At 37.3% G+C, this 25274-nt stretch overlaps 1 protein-coding gene across 1 annotated transcript in view; it reads left to right on the top strand.

Moving 5' to 3' along the window:
- Positions 1-6180: 6180 nt before the first annotated feature.
- Positions 6181-25274, top strand: part of IL23R (interleukin 23 receptor) — a 64469-nt gene continuing 45375 nt past the window's right edge. Inside the window, exons 1-4 of the mRNA XM_077776376.1 lie at positions 6181-6227; positions 7779-7881; positions 10681-10977; positions 19484-19607. Coding sequence (XP_077632502.1) covers positions 7812-7881; positions 10681-10977; positions 19484-19607 — 491 coding nt within the window. The 5' untranslated portion in view covers positions 6181-6227; positions 7779-7811. The remainder of the gene's footprint in view (positions 6228-7778; positions 7882-10680; positions 10978-19483; positions 19608-25274) is intronic.

The raw sequence follows: 25274 nt of genomic DNA, 5'->3' as shown, positions 1-25274 counted from the left end.
CTGAGAAGAATCGAACAGCTGCAGGTAGGTACCATCCTCTGGATGAGTCATAAGATTTATGGTATTCATTTCTCTTCAAAGAGTCTACATATCTCTTTATGAATAATGGAGTCATTAATTCAGTGGTTGAGAAAATTAACAAAATGACACTTCATTTATCTGGCATATGTGAAGAATGAGTTCTTCCAGGTAAGACTACCCTCAAGATAATTAAAACATAACTTCAAGGCCTTGAAGTTAGAAAAATAAGTTCAATATTTTCGATTAAAAGATTTCTGAAATGAATAACATTTTCTGTTACCTTTTTAAATAAAGACCATAGAACTAAAATTGTACTTTTCATAACTACTCAGAGTTGTGAGTGTTGAAAAGTAGGGCAGGCCGACACAGTGAGGCGGACTCCATGGGTGAAGCAAAGTGGATGTAGTATGATACACACGCATTGGAGGATGATAGGGAAGCAGGAGAGGCAGTTGAAAGAGGTATGCTGATACCATAAATACAAGTTCAGAGGCACAGGTGTGAGATCAAACTGGAGGGACCAGACAAGAAACTGAGCCTGAGTCCTTGCCTCAGTTCAGGTAAACTCTATCCTACAGGAACTGGTATTCAGGCCTGAAGCTTGCAAAAATTTATTCTTTTGCATTTTAATTTTTAAATTCACTCTTCTTTCCCACTTAAGAATCCTTGAAAGCTATTAACATCTCTGTAGCCACAGCCTCAAGTACAAGTATATGCTTGTACCTAGAAATCAGCCAAGAATATGAAACCCCTTCATTGGGCCTATAACAACAGAAAGACAGGATGTCACAATAAATTAGCAAAAGAAGTCCTCACTTCAATTATACATATAGTCTACAGAAGAGTTCTTTATCCTAGGATCAAGGATATGATACATACAGAAATGACCTTTAAATAGGCCATGAAGGGTGGCTCACTGCATATGACCATCCGCAGTCACAGTGGGCTTTTCTGCTCCCATCTTCAATTTTCAGGCACTCATACATGCGGCTGCCTCTCTCTTGGTTGTTTAAAGAAGAAATTGGAAGGAGGAAGCCACTTCCCTAGTCAAACATCTGTTAAACAATTATACTTTTATTCTACCAAGGATTGGGGAGTTATTTCAAAGTTGTCATTTGCTTTTGGAAAAACAGAAAAAGCCATCCTCTCTTCCCCCTTTTTGTGTTGCTTTTCTAAAGGCCTTCTTCTGTCATTTTGGTTCCATTTGTGCCAAGAAGGAGGGTGGATATGTACCTTGTCCCAGTCATGGAGTGAGAAGGGATCCTTTTCACACTTTACCCATTGTAGTACAGTAAGCTCTCTCAAATGGGAGTACCCATTTTCCACCCAGGTGTAGAGACAGACTAGGCTGTACCACTGCATCTTACATACCAAGAATTGGGTAGATATGTACAAAGCATCTTCCCTGAGAATACTCATATATCAGGGGACATCCTCTGGCCCTTATGGGCTGCTTCAAAATCATCTCATCCAACCATCCACCATTTTCCACACTCTTACATAATATTGATTTATTCATTTCATACAGAATTACTAGATCACCATACAGCATCTTAAGCCTCCCAAATCAAGTCTACTTAATGGGATTTGCGTATTTAGTGGTACCTACAAGGGAATGTCTCAGGAGCTTTACACACTGTAATATTCAGTCACTCACCCCTACTAAAGCTACCACAAAGAAATGCAGTCATCTAAGTAAAAAACAGTGTACCCTCTATGCAAGCACAAACTCAGGATAAGTTTCCTACTGTCCTCTAACCAGATTACCAGCCCTAAACCAGGCCTATTGAAAATGCTGGGGCTGCTATATCACTTCCCCATAGAGAGGTGGTAGATTTTCCATCTCTATTCAGAGTCAAGAGTCACTAGGTTCCCATTTTAGAGGTCAACAGTCTACTCCTTGTTCTGCTCATTCCCACCCACATATGGCATCTGGGACCTGAGGTAAGATAGAACCCTCTAGACCTGCTCCCCTACAGGTAGATCAGTGTTACTAGGCAACAGTTTAACATTCTTGGTCTATACTTCTTAAACTGGGAGATGCTAACTAATCTACTTCAAGGCATTCCTTCTAGTAGCAAGTTAGTTTATGACAATGTTTGTTGCCTCTGGACAGGGAAAATGGAGATATTTTCAATCCACAATAGGCAGGTAAATTTATAGAAAGGCACAATTATGTAAGCCCTACAGTTCTAGCTGTTTCCTTCTGTTCTACCTTTAAGCTCCCTAAAGAGGAATTTTTTTAAGTTGGAAAAAAAATACAAAATGCTGCATTATGATGTATTTGCTTTGATGATGTGCTAACTCGAAATATACTTTCTAATTTAATATGGTATGTTTTTCAGGACATGCATTTTATACTCAATCACCCTTTTCTTTCCCCTCAGCCAACAACCACTCCAAACTTTTATCAAATACCAGAGAAAATTTAAAATAGTGTGACTTTTAGGAAACAAAGTTTATTACTTGTAGGCCTATAAGAGAGTGACAAATATCTTCCCAACTGGAATAATTTTGAAAATAAAATGGAGTGTTTTTTATAATTACTCTGGGACAAGTGTGAGTTAGACTACCCTGGAATACCCAGATGGCAACTCTGGGAAGAGGAAAAGCCAAGGTAATGGGTCTTCATGCTTTCTGATTAGCAAATGAAGCCAAACCACTTACATACAGGATTTTATATAGTTGAGCTTCATCATTCCCTGATTCCAAATTTGTGAATTCATTTGCCAACTAAAACTTACTTGTAATCCCTAGATCAGTACTTGCAGCATTTATCAGTAATTTACAGGCATGTGCAGAGTGGTGAAAAATTTGAGGAGCCCAATATGCAAGTTTCTAGCTAAGAAATTTGTTTCAGCTCTCAATCTATAAACAAGCATCCTTTTGGAGATCTATTTAGTGTAACATTCTTTCCCATTTTGTACTTTTTGTTGGTGATTTCACTGTTTAAAATGGCTCCCAAGGATAGTCCTGAAGCACTGTCTAGTGTTCCTGAGCACAAGAAGCCCGCAATGTACATTACAAAGAAATTCCATGTGTTGGTGAGCCTTGTTCAGGCATAAGTTATGATGTTATTGGCCCTGAGTTCAGTCCACAATATAGATTAAGTAAGGTGTCTTTGAATAGAAACACACATAAGATTATGTATTAATCTGTTGATAAAAATGTAAGCAGGAAAAAAACAAATGAAACATTAAAATAATTAACGGAGAGTACCCAGGTAGCTCAATTGGTTGAGGGTCCAACTCTTGGTTTCAGCTCAGGTCATGATCCCGGGGTCATGGGATTGAGCCCCATATCAGGCTCTACACTAAGCGTTTAGCCTGCTAGAGGAAGACTCTCTCTCTCTCTCTCTCTCTCTCTCTCTTCCTCCTCCTCCTCCTCCTCTCCCCCCACTTCTGCTCTCTCTCACTCTAAAATAAAAGAAAAAGAAAAATATTTTTAAAAAATAAAATAAAATAATTAATGAATTAGACTTAATCAAAATTAAAATTTTCTGTTCTCAAAAGACATTGGTAAGAAGATGAAAAGGTAAGTGACAGACTAGGACAAAACATTTGTACAATATATATGATAAAGGACTGGTTTCCAAACCATATAAAGAACTCTCAGAACTCATTAATAAGAAAACCAACAAACTAATGAAATGGATAGAAGATGTGAATAGACTTTTCACCAAAGGAGGTAAACAAATGACTAATAAGCACTTGAAAAGATGCTCCACATCATTAGTCATTAGGGAAATGCAAATTAAAAACCACAACGAGATAGCACTTCACGCACACTAGAATGGCTATAATTAAAAAGNAAAAAAAAAAAAAAAAAGGCACCACAACCAGCCACCATTAAGAAAAAAAAATCCTCATTTGCACTGAGCTCTCCATCAATCTCATCTTCACTCTCCGAATTCCTGAAAGATTAGCCAATATCCTCTTCTTTATTTTTTATTCTAACTCATTTTAATCCCCTTTCTGCCTCCATTTCTTCTCTAAAACTCTTCTCAGGGAAGACTGACTATTGTCAAATCCAACACTTCCTTTTAGTTCTTATCATATTTAATCTCAGACCATTGGACACTGGCCACACATTCCTTGTATCTCTTCTTCTTGTCCTTTGGTAGTGGTTTCTTGGTCTGTCCACCTTCTCCCTTCCCTTATGATTCTGGATATGCTCTCTAAGTTTTCTTATTCTAATCTTAGTTTTAATACTACTGACATGCTGAAATCTTCCAAATTTAGATCTTCAGCTCAAACTTCTCTCCCAAGTTTACCAGTGTCTACGACGGCCTTCTAGACAATTTTCTCTGAACGTGTTGTAAGCTCCTCCAAATCAACATGCTCATCACTTCCCCATCCCTCCTCCTTTTGTGTGCTCAGTTAATGCCCTTATCTACTGGGTCAGCAAAAATCACCACCAGAGTCATTCTTCATGCTCCTGATTTCTTAGCCCCCAACATGTGTTGTTCACTGCACAACTTTAGGGGTCGCCATTTTGTCCAATCTGCCTCCACATAGCTCCCAATTCTGTTTCTTCCTCTGAGTTCTTGCTGCTATTGCTTTGCTTTGTGCCCTCGCCAGCTTTTGATTTTCAGTAACTTAACTGGACTCTTTATCTTCATTCAATTCTCCACACAGTAGAATTATCTTTAAAAAGTTTTTTTAATGTTTATTTATTTTTTGAGAGACAGAGAGAGACAGAGCATGAGAGGGAGAGGGGCAGAGAAAAAGGGAGTCACAGAATCCGAAGCAGGCTCCAGGCTCTGAGCTGTCAGCAGAGAGCTTGCCACCGGACTCAAGCTCACAAACCACAAGATCATGACTGGAGCCAAAGTCAGACGCTTAACCAACTGAGCCACCCAGCTGTCTCTAGAATTATCTTTTTAAAACCCAATCTGATTATATTATTTCTCTGATTACCAATATTTTCTATCTCTGACTGACTTCAAGACAAAGGTTAAACCACTTAGCAGGAAATACAAAGCCCAGTAATCACATTCTGCCATTGACCTTAATTTGTAGCTCAAATCCTATTCCCTTCAACTAGCTAGTCCCAAAATATCTCTATTATTTGCATATTCTGTTCTTTTATATAGAATGTTTTCCCACACCATCTCCTTCACAGCTTGGCAAATTGTTCCTAATCATTAAAATCCAGTTAGCAGTCCTTTCTTTTGTGTGGTCTTCAAAGATATTACTTCCTTCCAGTAGTTCTCAACCCTGACTACTCATTATAATCATTGATCACTTGGGGGAGGTGGGTTAAAAATATTGATGCCCAGCCTTCACCCACAGACATTCTAATCTTCATTGTCTAGAATAAATCTGAGCATAGAAATGTTTTAAATGTTTCCCCAGAGCATTCTAATATGCTAGGTACCAAACATATAAAAATTTAAAAAGCAGGATGGAGTTTCAGGCTTCAAGAGGTTCACTGAAACAAGTAACTTAACTGTCATTTACAATAAAAAGGAATACACAGAGTGAAAAGATATTCAAGTAGAAGCAACAAAGGACGTGGGAGGAAAAAGCATGCCATGAAAAGTCCCTGGTGATGCCTACTATAAATGTACCAAATATTTGGTAATTTTTTAAATGCCTGTAGAATCCTGTTGAGACATTAAGGATAGTTCAAAACAACTGATCTACCATGTAACCACTTTAAACAATACAACAAAAGAGCTGGTCAGTAGTAGTCACCATTATATCTCTAATACCCGAAACAATGGCTGACATATTAGATACTCAAAAATGTTAAATAAATAAATAGTCAATAGTAGCATTTAGACTTTCTTAAGAAACTGGTTTATAATAAAGATCAATGTTAATTGCAAATTAAAGCTAAGCGTATTTTTGGTGTCAAAGATTCTGACAGATAGAACCTGTATAAGGGGTTCTACTTCTTGGATGAGACAGATCATTTTAAATTAAGCTGAGAATAAAAAGTACTGACAAAGCAGTTCACTTTCAGTAATCTGGGTTTTCCCAAATAGTGACACTAGAGCCAGTCATTTTGAATTCGACAGTTTTAGTTCAAGAATCTGAAATGTAGGTCAGGGCTTTGCTAACATTTCCATTTGCCTCATTGCTGAAAATCTGAAGTGATTATTGACAGCCAGGCAGTGGGGGAAGAGGACATGACGCAGGCAACGAGGTAGCAGCAGCCTGACTCTGAAGTGGAATTATGTGCTTCAGACAAGTTGAAAGGTAAAGAGACCATGATCATCCAATACTTAAAAACAGCTATATTGTCTTAGGGAAATACATGGAACAGGTTGCTTTTTAAAAAAATTTTAATGTTTATTTATTTTTGGGAGAGAGAGAGGGAGAGAGGGCACAAGTTGGGGAGGGGCAGAGAGAAAGGGAGATACAGAATCCAAAGCAGGCTCCAGGCTCCTAGCTATCTGCCCAGAGACCTATGTGGGGGCTCCATCCCACGAACTGAGAGAACATGACTTGAGTCAAAGTCAGACCCTACCCAACTGAGCCACTTAGGTGACCTCTTTCTTTCTTTTTTAATGTATATTTATTTTTTGAGAGAAAGAAAGCACACATGAGAGCACGAGTGGGGGAGAGGCAGAATGAGAGGGAGAAAGAGAATCCAAAGCAGGATCCTTGCTGTCAGCAAAGAACCAACTTAGGTCTCAATCTTAGATCATTACTTGAGCTGAAAGCAAGAGTCAGAAGCTTAACCAACTAAGCCACCCAGACTCTCCAGTTGTTTTTTCTTATAAGTTCTTGTGATACTTCATAGAGTGGTTACTGATGAGTTTATTCTAAAATATTGTCTGATACTACATCACTTTAAGCAATTACTATTGTATATGCTCTATTGGGTGAGTAGTTAACTTCTAACCAGGAACATTTTAGATCTTGTTTTGCTTATTATTTATAAAAAGAAGACCTAATATTGCTAGCAAATTATGAAAGGGGTTTCTATACTCATGGGGGTCATAGGGACCCCAGGTTTTAAAAATGTTATATTTTCTGCTATATGATTAGTCATGATTTTGTTTTGCTGTCTTATATGAAAGGTTCAGGTTTTATTAAACATAAAAATAACTGAATAATGTTGGTTATTAAATAATAACGTAAAGTGACATTTAAATAAAAATGTAAATAACTGATAAATTAAATAATGTAACTAGTTGTAAACTAATGGTAATATTGTTTGGAATTTGTATAATGTGTTTCTTTTGAGCTGTCTACAGAGGAAAGGAGTTTTATATAAATTTAATTGGTGATAGCACATATGCCTTTGTCTCACTTCATCTTTCTTCATTTTGAATACTTTTTTTCTGGAAGTTCTCCACTTTTTGGCTTTTCCTAAGTTTAACTCATCAAAGACTGCTATTTCTGGAGCTGCTTAGGCACAGAAATCTGGTCAGGAGAATTTATTATCAGGAGTGAGAGTAGAGATTTCTGATGAGAGAGACTAGATTAGAAGAAAGAGTATTTTATTAAGGGTCAAAATGTCCTACTAAGGTAAATCATAGTGACTTTTGAAGGGTATAAAAGGCCCTTTTCCATCTGTCTCATACCTCCTCACACACCACTGGCTTTTCTTTGCCCTGTTTCCCTCCTCCCTTTCTTTCTCCCTTCCCTTCTTTTCTTCCTTCCTTCCCTCCTTCTTTCTTTTCTTCCTATTGAAACCTTCTCATCAAAGGCAATAGTAACTGTTAGGAAAAATGTAATGTTTCTATTATTGTTATTTTATTAAAATATTACAATTTAAAACTTTTTCATATTTTTTTCTAGAGGGCAACAAAGAGCTATTTCTTGCTTTCAGGAATGAATCAGGTCACAATTCAATGGGATGTGGTAATAGCTATTTACATATTCTTCAACTGGTGTCATGGAGGTATAGTATTTTTAGTACCTACTGCTATCTTTTATTCAAAAAAAATGTTGAGTGTTTATTATTCTCAAGGCATTATTCTAGGGTCTCTGAAGAATCAAAACTTATTAGACTGGGAAAACTTTTATGCACATAAAAATTATATGGAATGAAATGAAAGAGTCCAACCTCCCACCTAATGTCAGGATTCCTTTCCCTTAGTAAACAAACCTCTAACTCATATATGAACATTTCCATGAAGAAGCATATTATTCTGAGTTGGCATGTTCTATCTTTGAACTGTTATAACTGTTATATGATAATCCATCAAACATTTGAATTTAATTCAACTCCACAATCCATTTGTTGACAGGTACTATATGTCAGGCACTGTGCTAACTAAGCCTTTTATTTCTCACAACTTTGTGCAATAGTATTGGCTATTATTATTCCCATCTTATAATTCACACAAACATCTGCCACTATTACAGATACAAGCATAAGCAGCTATGAGGAATCCAGGAAGGGGATTGTCAGAAATTCAGGCAGGATAGTGTTGACATCTGAGAGTTTCTACTGGGGACTTGGTGTCCTAGGCAGGTGGCAGAAATTCATTTGCTGGGAGACAAGCAACACTAAGGTAGGGTAAGGAAGCTTTGCAAATCATGCAAATGACTCAGAATAGTGACAAAAGCAACATTGTCTCCTGTAGGTTGGAACACAATTATATTGGTGATATAGAGGGTAGCCCTATCATCAGAACTAGAATCCCTCCAGCAGGATATCAGACATTGCCAAAAGCAGGCCAACTGCTACCCAAGATTTAAGAGATTGAAATATGCAAATGATAAGTAGGACTTCTGTTGATACATTCAAGTAATTAATACAGAGTATAGAGAAATAAGTCAAGCTCCTCTGACATGGTATTAGAGACCCTAGAGCTGTCCATTAGATACTATTTTATATATTATTGTTCAATCTATGAATAGTTTTAATATCATCTAGACTACATTTTTTCCAAATTTTCTATTAGCATGTTATGTTCCCTTTTTTCAACAGCTCTGCTGAAATAATAATTTTTTTAAAAAGCTTAACATTCCTCTGACCCATCTACTAACCCCATTAAAAAGAGACATTAATCCATAATTTATTCTTACATAATCTATGTTGACTCCCACTGATTACTGATTTTTTTTTTTTGGTACTGAAAAACCATGGACTTACTAATTCATTCCTAAATGTAGTAAAGCTTGTTGGTCCGAAGTTTCTGGGGTCCTTCTTTATTCTGTTTTTGAAAACAAGCATTTATCCAAATAGTCTTCCATCATTTTTGATATTTTCTGTGTATTCTCAAACACTACTTATAGTAATTCCATGGTAGTATTCAGATATTTTTTTAAGGTGCTGGAGATGCAGTTTGTCTAAACCCGAATTGTTGACCTTATTTAAAGTAGTCATATGTTTTCTTAAAACTTCCTTTCCATGTCTTTGGCTTCAATTTCCCATTAATAATGATGGAATCATTTTTATCACTATTTTAACATTTAAATACTTATAATTTATACCTAATGTTCATTATGTAAATGAAAATATTCAATTACATTTATATTATGTAAGTTATCTTTTTAAAAAAATGTTTTTCATGTTTTATTTATTCTGAGAGAGAGACAGACAGCATGAGCAGGGGAGGGTCAGAGAAAGAGGGAAACACAGAATCTGAAGCAGGCTCCAGGCTCTGAGCTAGCTGTCAGCACAGAGACCAAAGCGGGGCTCGAACCCACGAACCGTGAGATCATGACCTGAGCCGAAGTCGGAAGCTTAACCGACTGAGCCATCCAGGCGCCCCAATGCAAGTTAATTCTTTAAGCATTGTAGTCTATAGATAAGAACACTTTAAAATAAAATAGTTACATTTATCACTATTTTGATGAGATTCTAAGATATTTAATACAAGTATTTCCACAAAAAGACAATAATAAATTTTCCTTAATGTGAGTTTGATTTAACTGATACTGCATTGCACTGTCATTTGAGTTTATGGAAATGACTTTTAATTATTGCTTGGGGGTATAAAAGTAATACATTCACTATATAATTTTAAAAGCACAGAAATATGCGAGTAAAATGAAAAAAATTAGACTAACAAAGATTATCATTGATAACATCTTAGTGTATTTCTCCTCATTCATTCATCTATTTATTTCTGATATTGAGCCCATATTAAATGTGTTGTTTTGCAACTTACTTTTTAACAAAACATATCCTGGAACTTTTCCTATATTATTAAATTAATGATGACTTTTAAGTGGTTATCAAGCAATAGATTTTTGGCATTAGTAAGAGTATAGTTTTATTCATTAAGCTCAATTTTCTGATAAAAATAGCTGTTATCTATAGAAGAATGAAAGATCAATGGAGTGCCTAGAGAATGGAGTTTGGATTCTGCAAGGCCAGGTGTTATTTCTAAGCTTACCTTTCAAAAATGCCATAGCCTCATAATGCCTCGGTTCTCTATTTTTAAAAAGGAGAGCTAATTATATTTGCTCTTTAGACAAAGTAGCTTTAAAGGCAGACTCTAGTTTTGTTACTAGACTCTAGCTCATGTCTAGAGTCTAGTAACATACTGAGCATCCACAGAAGCCTGCTAAAAGTACATTATAATAAACTAACAGATGCAAAGATACAGTTAGTCCTAAACATTTTTCCAATGGAAATCATTTAATTAATAGAAAAGGAATAAAATTTAAATGCAACAACATATTCACCTGAATCTCTTGTTTCAATGTTTACATGGAATTTTTTGTTTTATCTATTCATTTCCAGGAATTACAAATATAAACTGTTCTGGCCACATGTGGGTAGAACCAGCCACAGTTTTCAAGATGGGTATGAATATCTCTATTTATTGCCAAGCAGCAATTAAGAACTGCCAACCAAGGAAACTTTATTTTTATAAAAATGGCATTAAAGAAAGATTTCAAATCTCAAGAATTAATAAAACAACAGCTCGGCTTTGGTATAACAACTTTCTGGAGCCACATGCCTCTATGTACTGCACTGCTGAATGTCCTGGATATTTTCAAGAGACACTGATATGTGGAAAAGACATTTCTTCTGGATGTAAGTGTTGGGGTGCATTCAAAATTCAAATGAAAGCTAATCTAGCAATTAACTGGTCTGAAATATTGTCTAAAATAGAGACTAATTAATATAGTTTATTTCTTGTACTAGTTTAATATAGGAATTGCAAACTGAAAGGCTTCCAGGGGCCAGGTTAGTGAAATATAGGACTTAAGGAGGCTGGTGAGATCTGTGCAGAGAGAAAAGCACATAGAGGCCTATTGGGGAATAGCCACTGCCCAGCTCCATCATTATAAGAATCCAATGTTCCTAAGACTTTTGACTGTTTTTCTTTTTAATGTTTTTTTTAAATTTTTTTTAATGTTTTATTTATTTCTAGGAGAGAGAGAGAGAGACAGCATGAGCAGGGGAGGGTCAGAGAGAGAGGGAGTCACAGACTGAAACAGGCTCCAGACTCTGAGCTGGCAGTCAGCACAGAGCCCGACGCGGGGCTCGAACCCACGAACCGCAAGATCATGACCTAAGCGAAAGTCGGACGCTTAACCGACTAAGCAACCCAGGCGGCCCAATGTTTATTTATTTTTAAGAGAGAGAAAGACAGAGCATGAGCAAGGAAGGGGCAGAGAGAGAGGGAGACACAGAACTCGAGGCAGGCTCCAGGCCCTAAACTGTCAGCACAGAGCCTGACACGGGGTTCAAAATCATGAGCGGTGAGATCATAACCTCAGCTGAAATTGGACCCTTAACTGACTGAGCCACCCAGGTTCTCCTGAATATTTGACTCTTTAAGGAAAGACAGACATGTGAATCTTCAATGTGAACTCTATACATTTTTCAATGTTGCTGATGCATTCAAAAAACAAATTTTTAACATCAGCCTGTCCAAACACACATATATGAGGGGCAGCATTCTCAGATTTTTTTTTTTGCTCTTTTCATCTGCTTTACACTTATGTTTTTTGTTTATTTGCTTTCCAAAATAATAGCAACAACCTTGAAGCAGATTCCATTAAAAAAATTTGAGGCTAAGATTTACAGAGCAAAAACAACTGCAAAACTAGCTTTGTGTTCCTGCTATACTTACCAGCTGTGTGACCTTGGGAAAGTTAACCAGTCTGAGCCTTGATTCCATGTCTGTAAAATGAGGCCAATTATACTGGCTGCGATAAGCATCAAATTTTAATAAACTATTTAAAAGCATATTACACATTTTAAAGTGCAACACCATTGTGCCCAAACCCTTAAAAATGCATCCTTTTGATAAAATATAAGAGTATTCTGATACAATTCCCACTCCCCTAATCCCACTGTCCTAATTGTGAATCATTGTTATTATAATTAAGAAAAAAGTTAATTGCATTGATCTTAAAAAATCTTTGTTACATTCAATTTTTTATAGTATTCTGAGGATGTGTGAGTAAATATAGTAATATGAGCTAATTTGTATAATTATATACTTAATTCTTGGTTCTACTTTTATGAGAAATAGATCAATAAATTCAGCACTGTTTTAACCTAGAGATTCATTCCCTAGAGCATCTGGACCCAATTTAAGTTAAAGATAGAGAGCTTTGGGGTCTTTGTCATGCTCTCTTCCACATACTTTTAAGAATCAAATGTGAGTTCTTAGTCTTTCTCCTCTCCAGACTTTAACTAGCAAGAGCAAGACGACCTGGTATTCGTGACTTGGCCCCTAGAGTGTATAGCGGAGAAGCAAGAGCTTCCTTGTTCTAAATAAGGCCATTGTCCTACTTAACTCTGGACACCTGATCTTGTGCAATTTTCAAAAGAAAGAAGAGCTATCTATAGGAGGTAGTAGAGATGAATTGAGGAAGGAAAGTAGTAAGCTTTGGGGTCAAACAATAAAGTTAGTAAATTCACACCTTATATTGACAACATGCTAAACTTGCCCTAAATTATGGGAATTGAAGCCACAGGCAGACATCTTATCTGATATATGAGGGCACCTTAGCTTGTCCACATCCTCAGGAAACATAAGCAACACTTAATGCTTGAATATTTTACTATTTATCCTTTGGGGGGGCATTGAGAGAAGATACAATTTCTTTAGGGGACAAATAAGCACCTTCCACAGTTATGGGGAAAGGTTAGCTTTTAATTGATGCCAGAGGAAGAAAAGAGGCAAAAGAAGTGTGGCTTCCTGCCTTGGTTTCCAGTGTGGGTGACATATTACCCCCACACCTCTGCCAGTGTTGCTAAGGGCTTCTACCCCCAAACACAACCACCAAGCCATGTTTAGGATCAGGGAATGGCCTGTGCTCCCCTTCTAGGACATCACAGAAGAATTTAGATTCTCTGCTGCTGGCGGCTTAAAAAGAACATCACTCTTTCCATTTACTTGTGAGTTGTAACTTCTTACACAGGCCTCTGGTTATGAGTATGAAATTGTAACTGCCAGGTAAGAATTTACTCTCTTAGACCCAAGAATCCCTGGGTTCTTGAGCTTCGCATTCTTAGCAAACAAAACTTCCTATTTAAGTAGGTCAAAAAAAAGTTTTTGAGGGTTTTTGTGGTACTCTAGAAGTCACATTGCTTTCACTGGGTTGCTTTGATCACAGGATATTTGTCCTGTGAGCTTTACTATGTTAAGTTACCATCACTGTTTTCAATAAAATGCTTATGTGTATTTTTTTAGACTAGAAACAAATCATAAAAGAGAGAGAAAATAAATGAGTCAGTGCTTTCCCTGAAAAGAAATACAAATATATTTAAAAGCTCTGTACTGTAATGTGTAATTTGTGAAATATACATATTATCACAATTTCTATTTTTAGCCATAATTTTAAACACTTCCTAGAATTCATCTGTGATTGAATGCACATATATTATGGGAAGTTGGTTTTATCAGATTCACACCAATCATAAGATAAATACCATAAGACGTCTTCATTCATTTAAAAATAACACATTAAAAAAACATACATGGAACACTCTGTTTCCACTTAAACATTTACTTAAAAGTTTAAATATCTTTGACTTCCTTCAGTTTTAACCATCTTTTTTTTTTAAGTTTATTTATTGAGAGAGAGAACAAGCAAGGAAGGGGTAGATAGAGAGAAGAGAGAGAGGGATACAGAGAATCCCAAGCAAGCACCGTGCTGTCAGCACAGAGTCCTGTCAAGGTGGAGCCCAACTCGGGGTTTGATCTCACAAACCATGAGGTCTGAGCTGAGCCAAAATCAAGAGCACCCCAAATTTTAACCATCTTTGATTTCTACTTATTGGCATGAAAGCAGACTTTTTACCCAACAAAAGCCCCTGAATATTTGCCTTTAACGTTACTATCTAGAATCATTACTATTGGCACAATTAGGCTGGCCTGTGTTCTCCTTAGATAAGGAATTACAGAGTGATCTCTGCCAGAAGCATTATGCCTCTGTTCATTTTAAATTCTCCTTATTGTCATTTTATTAATCAAGCCAATCAAATTATGAGATAGCTTTACTGAGAGGTTGCTACGGGCCAAAAATATGTTAAATGCTAGAAATTCAAAGAAAAGGGACTCTGCCTTTAAGAAACTCTCAATAGAAAATGATCCTTGGCTAGACTCTGAATTCACAAGAAATATTGCCAGTGATTAATAAGTGCTCCAATAATAGGGATGGATGTGATTGCTAGAAAAAAGCAAAAACATAAGCCTCATCCTTGTGTATTTCAGGGTATTCTCTGATACCTGGCTGTCTAGCAGTTTTTTACCTTCGACATTGTATAAACTGGCAATAAGATTAACAAAAATTCCTTCTTTCTCTCATAACCATAATCATATTCCCATCTTTACACAGCTTCCCATTAACAAATATTCTGTTTATTTGCAGATGTGTATATAATCTATCTGATCTTTTGCAAAGTTAATTAACCACCAGACATTTAAAAACCTGAGCACTCACTTCATATAGAATGCTGTGGAATAACAACCCAAAAGATTGACCATTGTTTTTTATGATAGCCAAATCAGTGATACTCTGGCTCATGTCTCAGGGGGAAAAAGTAAGTTCAGCACAAATGACTATAATTGGTGAGGGACCACAACTCAATCCATGTCCAAAATGACTTAAATTTATCTCCTGTATCACTCAAATGAAAAAATTTATTTTCCCCTACTTGGAGTCCAGTTTGTCTGTTTTGTAATTCAATGCTACAACTCACCAAAACATTCTAAAGTACTTTAGTATGTTCTTATTGCTTGAAATAGTTTTTTAATTGTAAAATCAAATTGCACACAATGTAGAAAGTTTTTAAAAATTTAGACCAGCAAAAAGGAAATACCCATCATCTCTATAATCCCATAATTTCACTACTAGCAACCCCTCTTTAATGATTTAAAATATATCTTTAAAGCTTCAGTCTCTTTGTCTCTCCCCATTTCTTCCCCTCTCTCCTCCTCTGTCTCCTTTTCCCCATCCCTCCCTGTCTCAGCCTCTCTGTCTCTCTCACTACGGTGTTTTGCAACCTGCATTTTTCACTTCATCATACAGTCAGAATTTACTTAGACACATTTCTAGTGCTTTCCAGAGGCCAGATACCTAAACTATCTTCTACAACTTAGTTTTTGGATGTATCTTAGGAGTCTACTATAGTTTATTTAACCCTATTTGGGGGTACTAGGTTATTTCCAACTTATTCATAATTATAAACACCATTTTAAGAAGCACACATTCTTAGTCAAATACTTTTGTATATCTTTGAACCTTTCATTAAAGATGCATTCCTAGAGGCGCCTGGATGGCTCAGTCAGTTAAGTGTCCGACTTCGGTTAAGGTCATGATCTCATCTCTCGTGGTCTCGAGCACCGCATCAGGCTCTGTGCAGACAGCTTGGAGCCTGGAGCCTGCTTCGGATTCTGTGTCTCCTTCTCTCTCTGCCCTTCCCCCAATCATGCTCTGTCTGTCTCTCATTCAAAAATAAACAAACATTTTAAAAAATGCATAGACATTCATTTTTTTAAAAAAAGATGCATTCCTAGATGTAAAATTGCTGGGGTGCAAAATATTACTATTGCTTTTAAAGACAGTGATATGTAAAGTGCTCTCCATAAAGGTTGTACCAGTTTGCATTCCCACCAACAGGTATGTTAGAGGATTTCCCAAAAGTCCATTCCAACACTGTAGATTAGCATGTTTTCAAAACCCTTGCCAATTTTATAGGTCTAAATGATATCTATTATTGTTCCAATTTGCAACAAGGACAACTTTTTCATATATTTATTTTTTGATTTTACAAGCAATATTCTTGGTAGATGACTTGTATTTAAGATAAATCTTTGGCTATAACTTCAGGTGCATAGATGTCCATATTTTTATTCTTCCTCAGCCCTTATTCTTCATTTTTCTTGTCATTTGCTGAGTAGTCAAGTTGCCCAGGCAGTATTGTGAGTGTGGGGACAAGCTGAGAGAGCCACACCTGAAAAGTGACTGAACACTCCATATATCTATACATCTTTTTTGTTCCTCTTCTGGAATTCCTATGATATGGATATTGTTCCATTTGACTGTATCACTCGGCTCTCAAACTCTCCTTTAGTGTTCCTGGATCAGTTTATCTCTCTTTTTCTCGGCTTCCTCTTTTTCTATAATTGTGTCTCTAATTCACCTATTCTTCTCTCTGCCTCTTCAATCCGTTCAATGGATGCCTCCATTTTACTATGCACCTCATTTATAGCATTGTTTAATTCATCACAACTATTTTTAAGCTCCATAGTCTTTGTAGCAATGGTTTCTCTGATGTCTTCCATGCCTTTTTCAAGCCCAGTGATTAATTTTGTGACTATTGTTCTAAATTCTTGGTCAGTTATGTTGCTTATATCTGTTTTGAGCAGTTCTTTAGCTGTCATTTCTTCCTGGAATTTCTTTAAAGGAGAGTTCTTTTGTTTTGTCATTTTGGCTAGCTTTCTGTCTCTTGTTAGTTTTAAAAGCTTGTTATGCATTCTGCACCTGCGAGCACTGCTGGATTAAAGAAGGCTCATTGACTGTCCAGGGCCTGTCTGTTCAGGAAGTGTTCTTTGAATGGTGTCTCTTGGTCTCTCTTGTTGAGACTTTGGTTATTTTATTTCCCTACTTGTAGTGGTATTTGGGACTCTCCACCATGTGTACGTTGGTTTGTTTTTTGAGGTAGCACTATAAGGTTGTTTTCTCAGTGGACTCTGTCTCCTTTTCCTCCCAAACTCCTGTGGTTCAGTATCCTATGGCTTCAAGCCTTCTCCATTTGAGAGATGGGGGCACGTGAAATGTATGGAGCTCCCTACTTCTCTGTCATCTTGCCCCTCTATACATCTTTTTTTATCTTGACGTTGGTCATTTATTATTGGATGATGTAACTGAAAATTGCAGATATCGTTTTATAGTTGCTGCAGTTTCATAGACTTCAGAGACCATAAGGACTGCAATAATGTCATCGGATCTCTCATCTTTTCCTATCTCTTCATGGGCTTTTTTCCCCTGTGTTGTCTTAATTCTTTCCTTTAAGATTTTTTTTTTTTTTGAGAGAGAGGCAGACAAAAAGACAGAGAATCCCAAGCAAGCCCTGCACTGTCAGCACAGAGCCTGACGCGAGGCTCAGACTCACAAACCGTGAAGTCAAGAGTCTGTCGCTTAACCAACTGAGCCACCCAGGTGCCCCCGTGTTGTCTTCACTCTTAAATGCAAGATGCCTACCACCGTCTCATGTTACTCAGAGATAGCAATTTCTAGGGGGAATAAAATACCTCTTACAATGGCTCCCAACAAGTCCCTTGGAGAATTCTGATTGGTTCATTTTGAGTCATGTGTTCATTCTTAAGGGAAATGCTCTGTATAAGCAGCCTAGGTCAAGAATACACTTCTGGGGGAAGCCTAGTGACAGCCCTTGACTCAGGAGCGGAGTGAGGATAAGGTTGGGAGTGATGGAGATGTCAGTTCTCAAAAGGTAAAGACACTAACAGATAAAAACTAAATAATGTTCTCCATATTATGGTCACTTAGAAAAAGAGCTAAAGGGGATGCAGGAAGGGAGAAAGAGATAACTTTGAAATAGAATTCTGTGAATACCAAAAAAATTTTTTTTAATTATTTTAGAGAAAGAGCATGTGACCAGATGAGATGGGCAGAGAAAGACAGAATCTTTGAACAAAATTTTTTTAAATGTTTGTTTATTTTTGACAGAGAGAAAGAGACAGAAGGCAAGTGGGGGAGGGGCAGAGAGAGAGGGAGACAGATTCCGAAGCAGGCTCCAGGCTCTGAGCTACCAGCACAGAATGTGATATGTGGCTTGCACACATGAACCATGAGATCATAAGTAAGATGCTTAACCCACTGAGCCACCCAGGCGCCCCAGGAAAGAGACAGAATCTTAAACAGGCTCCATGTTCAGCACAAAGCCCAACATGGTGCTTGATTCCACAACTGGGATCATGACCTGAGCCAAAATCAACAGAGATACTCAACAGACTGAGCCACCCAGGAGCCCCCCCAAAAAATTTTAGTCACTTTTTATTATGGTAAAATATACATAATATAAAATATATTTTTAAACTATTCTTAAGTGTACCATTCTGAGGCATGAAGTACACTCACACTATTTGCAATCACCATCACTTTCCATCACCACCATCCATTTCCAGAACTATTTTCATCTCGCAAAACTGAAACTCTGTAGCCATTATACTCCCCATCTCTCCCCGACCCTGGAAACTACCATTCTACTTCCATCTCTGTTGTAGCATGTATCAGAATTCCCTTCTTTTGTGAGGCTGAGTAATATTCCATCATACATATAAACACCAAACTTTAAAAAAAATTTAAGTGTTTATTTATTTTTGAAAGAGAGAGAGAGTGCAAGCAGGGGAGGGGCAGAGAGAGAGGGAGACAGAGAATCCAAAGCAGACTCCAGGCTCTGAGCCATCAGCAAAGAGCCTGACATGGGGCTTGAACCCACCAACCATGACATCATGACCTGAGCTGAAGCCGGACATTAACCAACTGAGCCACCCAGGCACCCCATGAACACCAAACTTTTAAAGTGAGTAGTGAAATAAATGTTAGAAGAGGAAATAGTCTGCTGGAGTGGAGTGATAGAAAAAACACTTTCAGGGATCCTTTCACAAGAGCCAAAGGCAAAGGTTTCAAGGGGAAAGGGACCAAAACAGCAAATGCTGCAGAAGTCAAGGTCAATGGTGATTGCACAGGAATCTCAGAATTTGTCAATTAGAAAATCATTAATGACTTTCACAACTGTGGTTTTGGTGGAACTGTGGGTCTGAATCTTGACAGGCTGGGGTTCAAGAGAAGATGGGAGATGAGGTAANTTCTTGGTATAGGAGAAACCTGATCATATTAGTATCGCCAGAGGAGTAGAGAATAAAGTATACAAAAGAGTAGCAATGTCAGATGGCAAAGTACGGTGTAAGGTGAGGTGATAGGGATGGAATGAGGGAGGTATTGAGCGCTGATTGGGCTGGTTTCCTAAATAAAATGGAAAGTTTTATCAACTAGCTACTTTATAAAGAATTTATGTTTGTATGGTGGCTCCTAAGAGTTACATTTTGTTGCAGATCCACCAGATGTTCCTGACAAGGTAACCTGTGTCATTTATGAATATTCAGGCAACATGACTTGTACCTGGAATTCTGGGAAGCCCACCTACATAGACACAATGTATGTGGTGTATGTGAAGAGGTAGGTTCCTTCAACAGTTTAACATGAGCAATTCCACTCCAGTCTAGTCAATGTTCTGCCTCCAGCAGGGACTCAAAAAAATCAGCCTTAAACATTATACATACACCGGTTATCCCCAATGACCTAATTATCATCAGTGAAGCTCTTTGAACCCTTTTTGAGCCATTTATATTTTCACTCTGTGCGACAATGTGTTCTATAATCTTTCTGCCCTTTAATTCATTGGTACATTGCTAGGGTCAGGGACTTGATGGTGATATAGCACAGACTAGCTTCAAAAGGACCTTTGCTTCAATCTCAGCTCTATACTCTTTCTAGGGTTTAGGCAACTTGCTCAACCTCTCCGAATTGCCTTTCTTTATCTTTAAAATGGGTCTAAAAAATAGAACCTAATGCACAGGTTTATTCTAATTATTTAAGTGGAATTTGGCTCTTAAAGCGTTTAGTACAGTGCCAGGTCCACCACTGGCACTAAATTCATGAAAGCTATTAGTTATTAATAATGATCCCCAAATCTTACATTTGGTTCCTGTACAGGCTGACCATCTTTTCTGGTTTTCCTGAGACTCAGGGAGTCCCCAGGACACAGGACTTTGAGTTTTAAAACTGAAGTAATAACTGAGTTTAAGTGGTAATTTTCTATTTGCAGTCCAGGAGAGCTTTACAGAAAGACTCTTGTTACATTCTTACAATAACCAGACTTCAGGAGCCAAGATGATCATGACAAAATCTCTTAAGTTTTATGCTTAAAGATAAATAGTTGATCATAAAAGTTGTACTACTTCATAGTAAATTAAATTTGAGTGCTTATTCAGAAATTGCAAATAGGAAACATTGATGTGAAAAAATCCCTTTCCCTTCCCCAATGTACATAGCTGAAATCTTCCTTTGTTACATTTAAACTATATCCATGTATGTCAGTCTGTTTTTGAATACTCTGATAGTGTTAAGGATGAAAATAAAATTAAATTAATTTTTAAAAAGTTATGGCAAACAAGATTAAGTTAGTCATTCATCATGTTTCCAATTTTATTTTTTTTCAAAGAATGCCTTCAGTGGCATATTTGAAGTACACTTTTTTTTTCCTGTTTGTAAGTCTCAAAAAATTTCCCCAACTACTAATTTTTTAAAAAGCATTTATGGGGGGGGTACATGGGTGGCTCAGTCAGTTAAGCATCTAACTTCGGCCCAGATCATGATCTCATGGTTCATGAGTCCCGCATCGGGCTCTGTGCTGACAGCTCAGAGCCTGGAGCCTGGTTCAGATTCTGTCTCTCTCTCTCTCTCTCTCTCTCTGCCCCTCTCCTACTCATGCTCTGTCTCTCTGTCTCTCTCTCTCCAGAATAAATAAACATTTAAAAATTAATAAAATAAAATAAAAAGCATTTGTAGGACCCTTACTATTTGCTAAGCACTGGGTCAAAAGCTTTATATGTGCTACTTCATTTAACCTTTTACACAACCTTGTGAGGTAAATATGATTATTTTTCCAGTTTTTGTAGACAAAGCAACTAAGCCTCGGTGGGTTAGGCAATGTGTCCAGGGACACATAGCTCCAGAGAGGGACAGGTGGGATTTGAACTAGGGCTGACCTGACTACCTTCTTCCCAATTTAATTATTTTCTGCTGGAGTGGTGTGGGAGCCAGATCACAGGGCATATTTGAGAGATGATAACCAGTTCTAATCACAATAGAACAGAATAATCTTCCAATCTTCTCTCTCCACATGTAACATACTCAGAAAAATTTTGATTAAATGAAACATGAAAAGTAACACTTCATTCCAAGAAATTCTGTGTAAAAACCAGGCAGATTTTACAAAGACACTGCTAAGCCTGAAGTAATGGTCTATGTGCCACAGGCAAGAAGCTCACACATTACATTCTGAGTAGAGGTTAGACAGAGGCAAGGGCGGGTATCAAAGGGATGGTGGAAACACTGAGATTAGGGGTGGGTTGTCTGTCCGGTGCCCTCCATACTTCACGTGCACCACGTCTTCAATCCTCAGCTCAGCCTTGTGAAGTAACTATGATTACTGTCCCCATTTTACAGTGCTCATGTTTCCTCTCCAGAGTCACCTGGCTAAGACATAAGGGAGACAGGGTTCTAACACAGGTCTGAGACTTAACCTCTACCCTTTGGCTCTAAGATAAAGTAGTTCTCTAGAGATTAAAAGAGGACAAGAAAACTAGAGCATCACTGTAAAGTCAACTTCAGGAATGAGAAAATGTAAACAGTAAGGGAGCAACCCCCACAGCACAAGTTCACAGAAAAGCTAGATAGTGCCAGACTGACAGTGAAAGCATAGCGCCTTCAGGATTTACACTATCTTATGGAACTTTTACTACCTCATGGGCCCGCTGATCTTTGTTGGTTGGTGAATTGTTTTCCTTTTAATATTACAGCTTTCTTGAGTATAATTCACACACCATACAATTCACCTTATTTAAAGTATAAGCATTCTATGATTTTAGTACATTCACAATTTCAGAACATTTTCTTATGCCAAAAGGAAACTGCATATCCATTAGCGGTAACTCTATTTCCTTCAACTTTCCCATCCCAAGGGATCCTCTGGGGACTTGTCTACTTTGGACACTTCATATAAAAGGAATCATACAATATGTGGTCTTCCATGACTGGCTCTTTCACCCTTAGCATAAGCCTTTCAACATTCATCTGTGGTGTAGCATGTATGAGCACTTCATTTCTTTTTATGACCAAATAATGTTCCATTGTATGAATATATCACATTGACTTTATCCATTCATTAGTTGATGCACATTAGGGTTGTTTCCACTTTTTGGTTATTATGAGCAATGCTTTCATGGTATTCATATACAAGATTTTGTGTAGACATAGGTTTTCATTTCTCTTGGGCATACACTTAGGAATAGAATTGTGACGTCATATGTTAATTCTCTTTAACCTTTTGAAGAACTGCATACTATTTTCTAAAACAACCACACAATTTTGTTTTTGTTTTTTTTTAAATTTTTTTTAAAATTTATTCTTTCTAGGAGAGAGAGTGAGCAGGGGAGGGGCAGAGACAGAGGGAGTCACAGACTGAAACAGGATCCAGGCTCTGAGCTGGCAGTCAGCACAGAGCCCGACGTGGGGCTCGAACCCACGAACCGCGAGATCATGACCTAAGCGAAAGTCGGACGCTTAACCGACTAAGCCACCCAGGCGCCCCACAACCACACAATTTTGCATTCACTCTGGGAGTGTATGAGGGTTCCAATTTCTGTACATTCTTGTTAACACTTATTATTATCGCATTGGTTATTGCCAACCTAGTGGATATGAGTTAACTCATTTAAGTTCCACTTACTTGCCCTCTCAGGTTCTTGACAATAAAATTGCATTGTAAATTTGGAAAAGGCATACCACTATTTGAGAAGATATATTTGTTGAACAAAAACTTGCCAACCACCACCTAATTTCCTATTTAGTCTCATAAAAATGTTCTCCAAATATTTTGATTATTTATTATAGATTTCTTTTACAATCTATTAATGCACTCAGTGATATATATTTAAATTATTTACACATGGCTTTTTTGAGAAACACATCTACCTTATAAAGTGAGAAATACCTGTAGTAATTATGAGTATTGAGATTGTTTTCAATATTCAAGTCACTTTGAAAAAATTAAAAATTGATTTATTAAGATCATGCTTTTAGAGCTATCCATTGGAAAGAACAGGGGCTTTCGAGTTTTACTTTTGATTTCCAGTTCTAAGATTTATCAGTTAAGAGTCTTTTATGATGCAAATATCAGAAAACCTAACTGCAGTGACTTAAACAGATGGGGCTTTATTTATATCAAGCCATAGTGGTAAGTATGACAAGCTGGCATGATAACTCAATGATATCCCAAATGTTTTTTCCACCTTTTTCCTCTACAAGCTTTACTCCTCAGAAGCAAGTCCCAGGCAGGAAAAGTGGTGAATTTAGCACTGTCATCTAACAATATCTGCCATCCATAATTGCTAGCTGTGTGATCTTAAAAAGGTTATTTAGCTTGGCTGAGCCTTACTTTCTGTGAAATGAGGATAAGTAATACAGTACTGGGTGTTACATAATTTATAAGGACAGCAACTATAAAAAATGACTTGCAAATAGGAAGTGCTTATAGACAACAATAAAAAGGCAGAGTATTAAGGTGACACTCAAGGCTGACATACTAGTCTTGTTTGATTTGTTCTAACATCAAAACCTGACTGATTTGAGTGAGGAGAGTAATATAAAGCCATTAAAAAATGATGATGGGAAGCGGGGGGTGGGGGGGAGTGGGGGGACTGGTTGGCTCAGTCGGTTAAATGTCTGTCTCAGGTCAATCTCATAGTTTGTGAGTTTGAGTCCCACATCAGGCTCCATGCTGTCAGCATGGAGTCTGCTTGAGATTCTTCTCTGCCCCTCCCCTGCTTGTTCTCTTGCTTTCTCTCAAAGTAAATAAGTAAACTTTTTAAAAAAATGATCATTGGGGCACCTTGGTGGCTCAGTCTGTTATGTATCTGACTCGATTCCAGCTCAGGTCATGATCTCATGGTTTGTGAGATTGAGACAAGCTCTGTGCTGACAATGTTGAGCCTGCTTGGAATTCTCTCTTTCCCCCTCTTGGCCCCTACACCACTTGCACTTGGCACACACTCATGGGCTCTCTCTCTCTCTCAAAATAAGCAAATAAACTTAAAAAATGATCATTTACAGGGTATAAAAACAATTTTACTTATTTTCAGCTAACAGTAATTTTAGACATATGAATATCTAGAACAAGATGTTAAGCATGCCCTGAAAAACTAATTTTTTTAGCTGTTGTACATATATCAGTAGCTGTTGTACATTTATCAGTAGGAAAGTCACTCATTCATTCAAACTAGAAGTGTAATCTCAAAATGGGCAAGACTTTTTGCTATTTTATTCACTGCTAAATCACTTGAGCCTAGAATGGGGCCTGGCACATTGTAATGGCTCAATTGATAGTCACTAAGTGATTATTCTGATAGGTAGCAATAGACATTTCCTGCATTCTCCTTTCATAGTCAAGTTAAATAATAGTAATACAAGGTCTTACATATTAGAAAAACTTTTTTCACCTTTTCTGAAATCCAACAGTATATTACAGCCCAACTCAGACAAACCTAACCCAAATTCTAATTGATTGAGTCCAGATTAATGGAATTTTATCATATTTTGAAAAGAACATAAAAATGTTAATGATTTGCATAAAAATGAATGTTCTCCTCTAGCAAAATCAAAGAATGAGCTCCTATAAGAACAAACTGGAAAAGGAAATAAACATCTACCCATCTCACAATTAATTAAAAACACACTAATGAGTTGAAAAAAAGAAGAGAAAGTTAATTTTTCTATCAAAAAGGCCTCCCCCTCGCCCCTAGGAAAAAGTTGACTTATAATCAATTTGTGGTTGAAGTAGTTTAAAAAGGTTATACTAAATCCTGGGTTCTCAGGGTATTTTCCACTTTGGCAGGTAGGTAGAGATCAACATTTGTGAAGTTTCACTTCCAACTCATGTGGTTCTGTTTTCCAGTAAAATCACATTTACAGGAGAGGCATTTCACCTCTGCTCACCCACATTTCCCACTAGTGGCCGAAAGGTGACATTCCTTGTGTGGCAGCCTAGGGGCTATCTGGGCTTCC

Source organism: Crocuta crocuta, unplaced genomic scaffold (assembly GCF_008692635.1).
Source record: "Crocuta crocuta isolate KB4526 unplaced genomic scaffold, BGI_CrCroc_1.0 scaffold17, whole genome shotgun sequence".
Classification (NCBI taxonomy): domain Eukaryota; kingdom Metazoa; phylum Chordata; class Mammalia; order Carnivora; family Hyaenidae; genus Crocuta; species Crocuta crocuta.
This window is presented reverse-complemented; position numbering and strand designations above follow the sequence as displayed.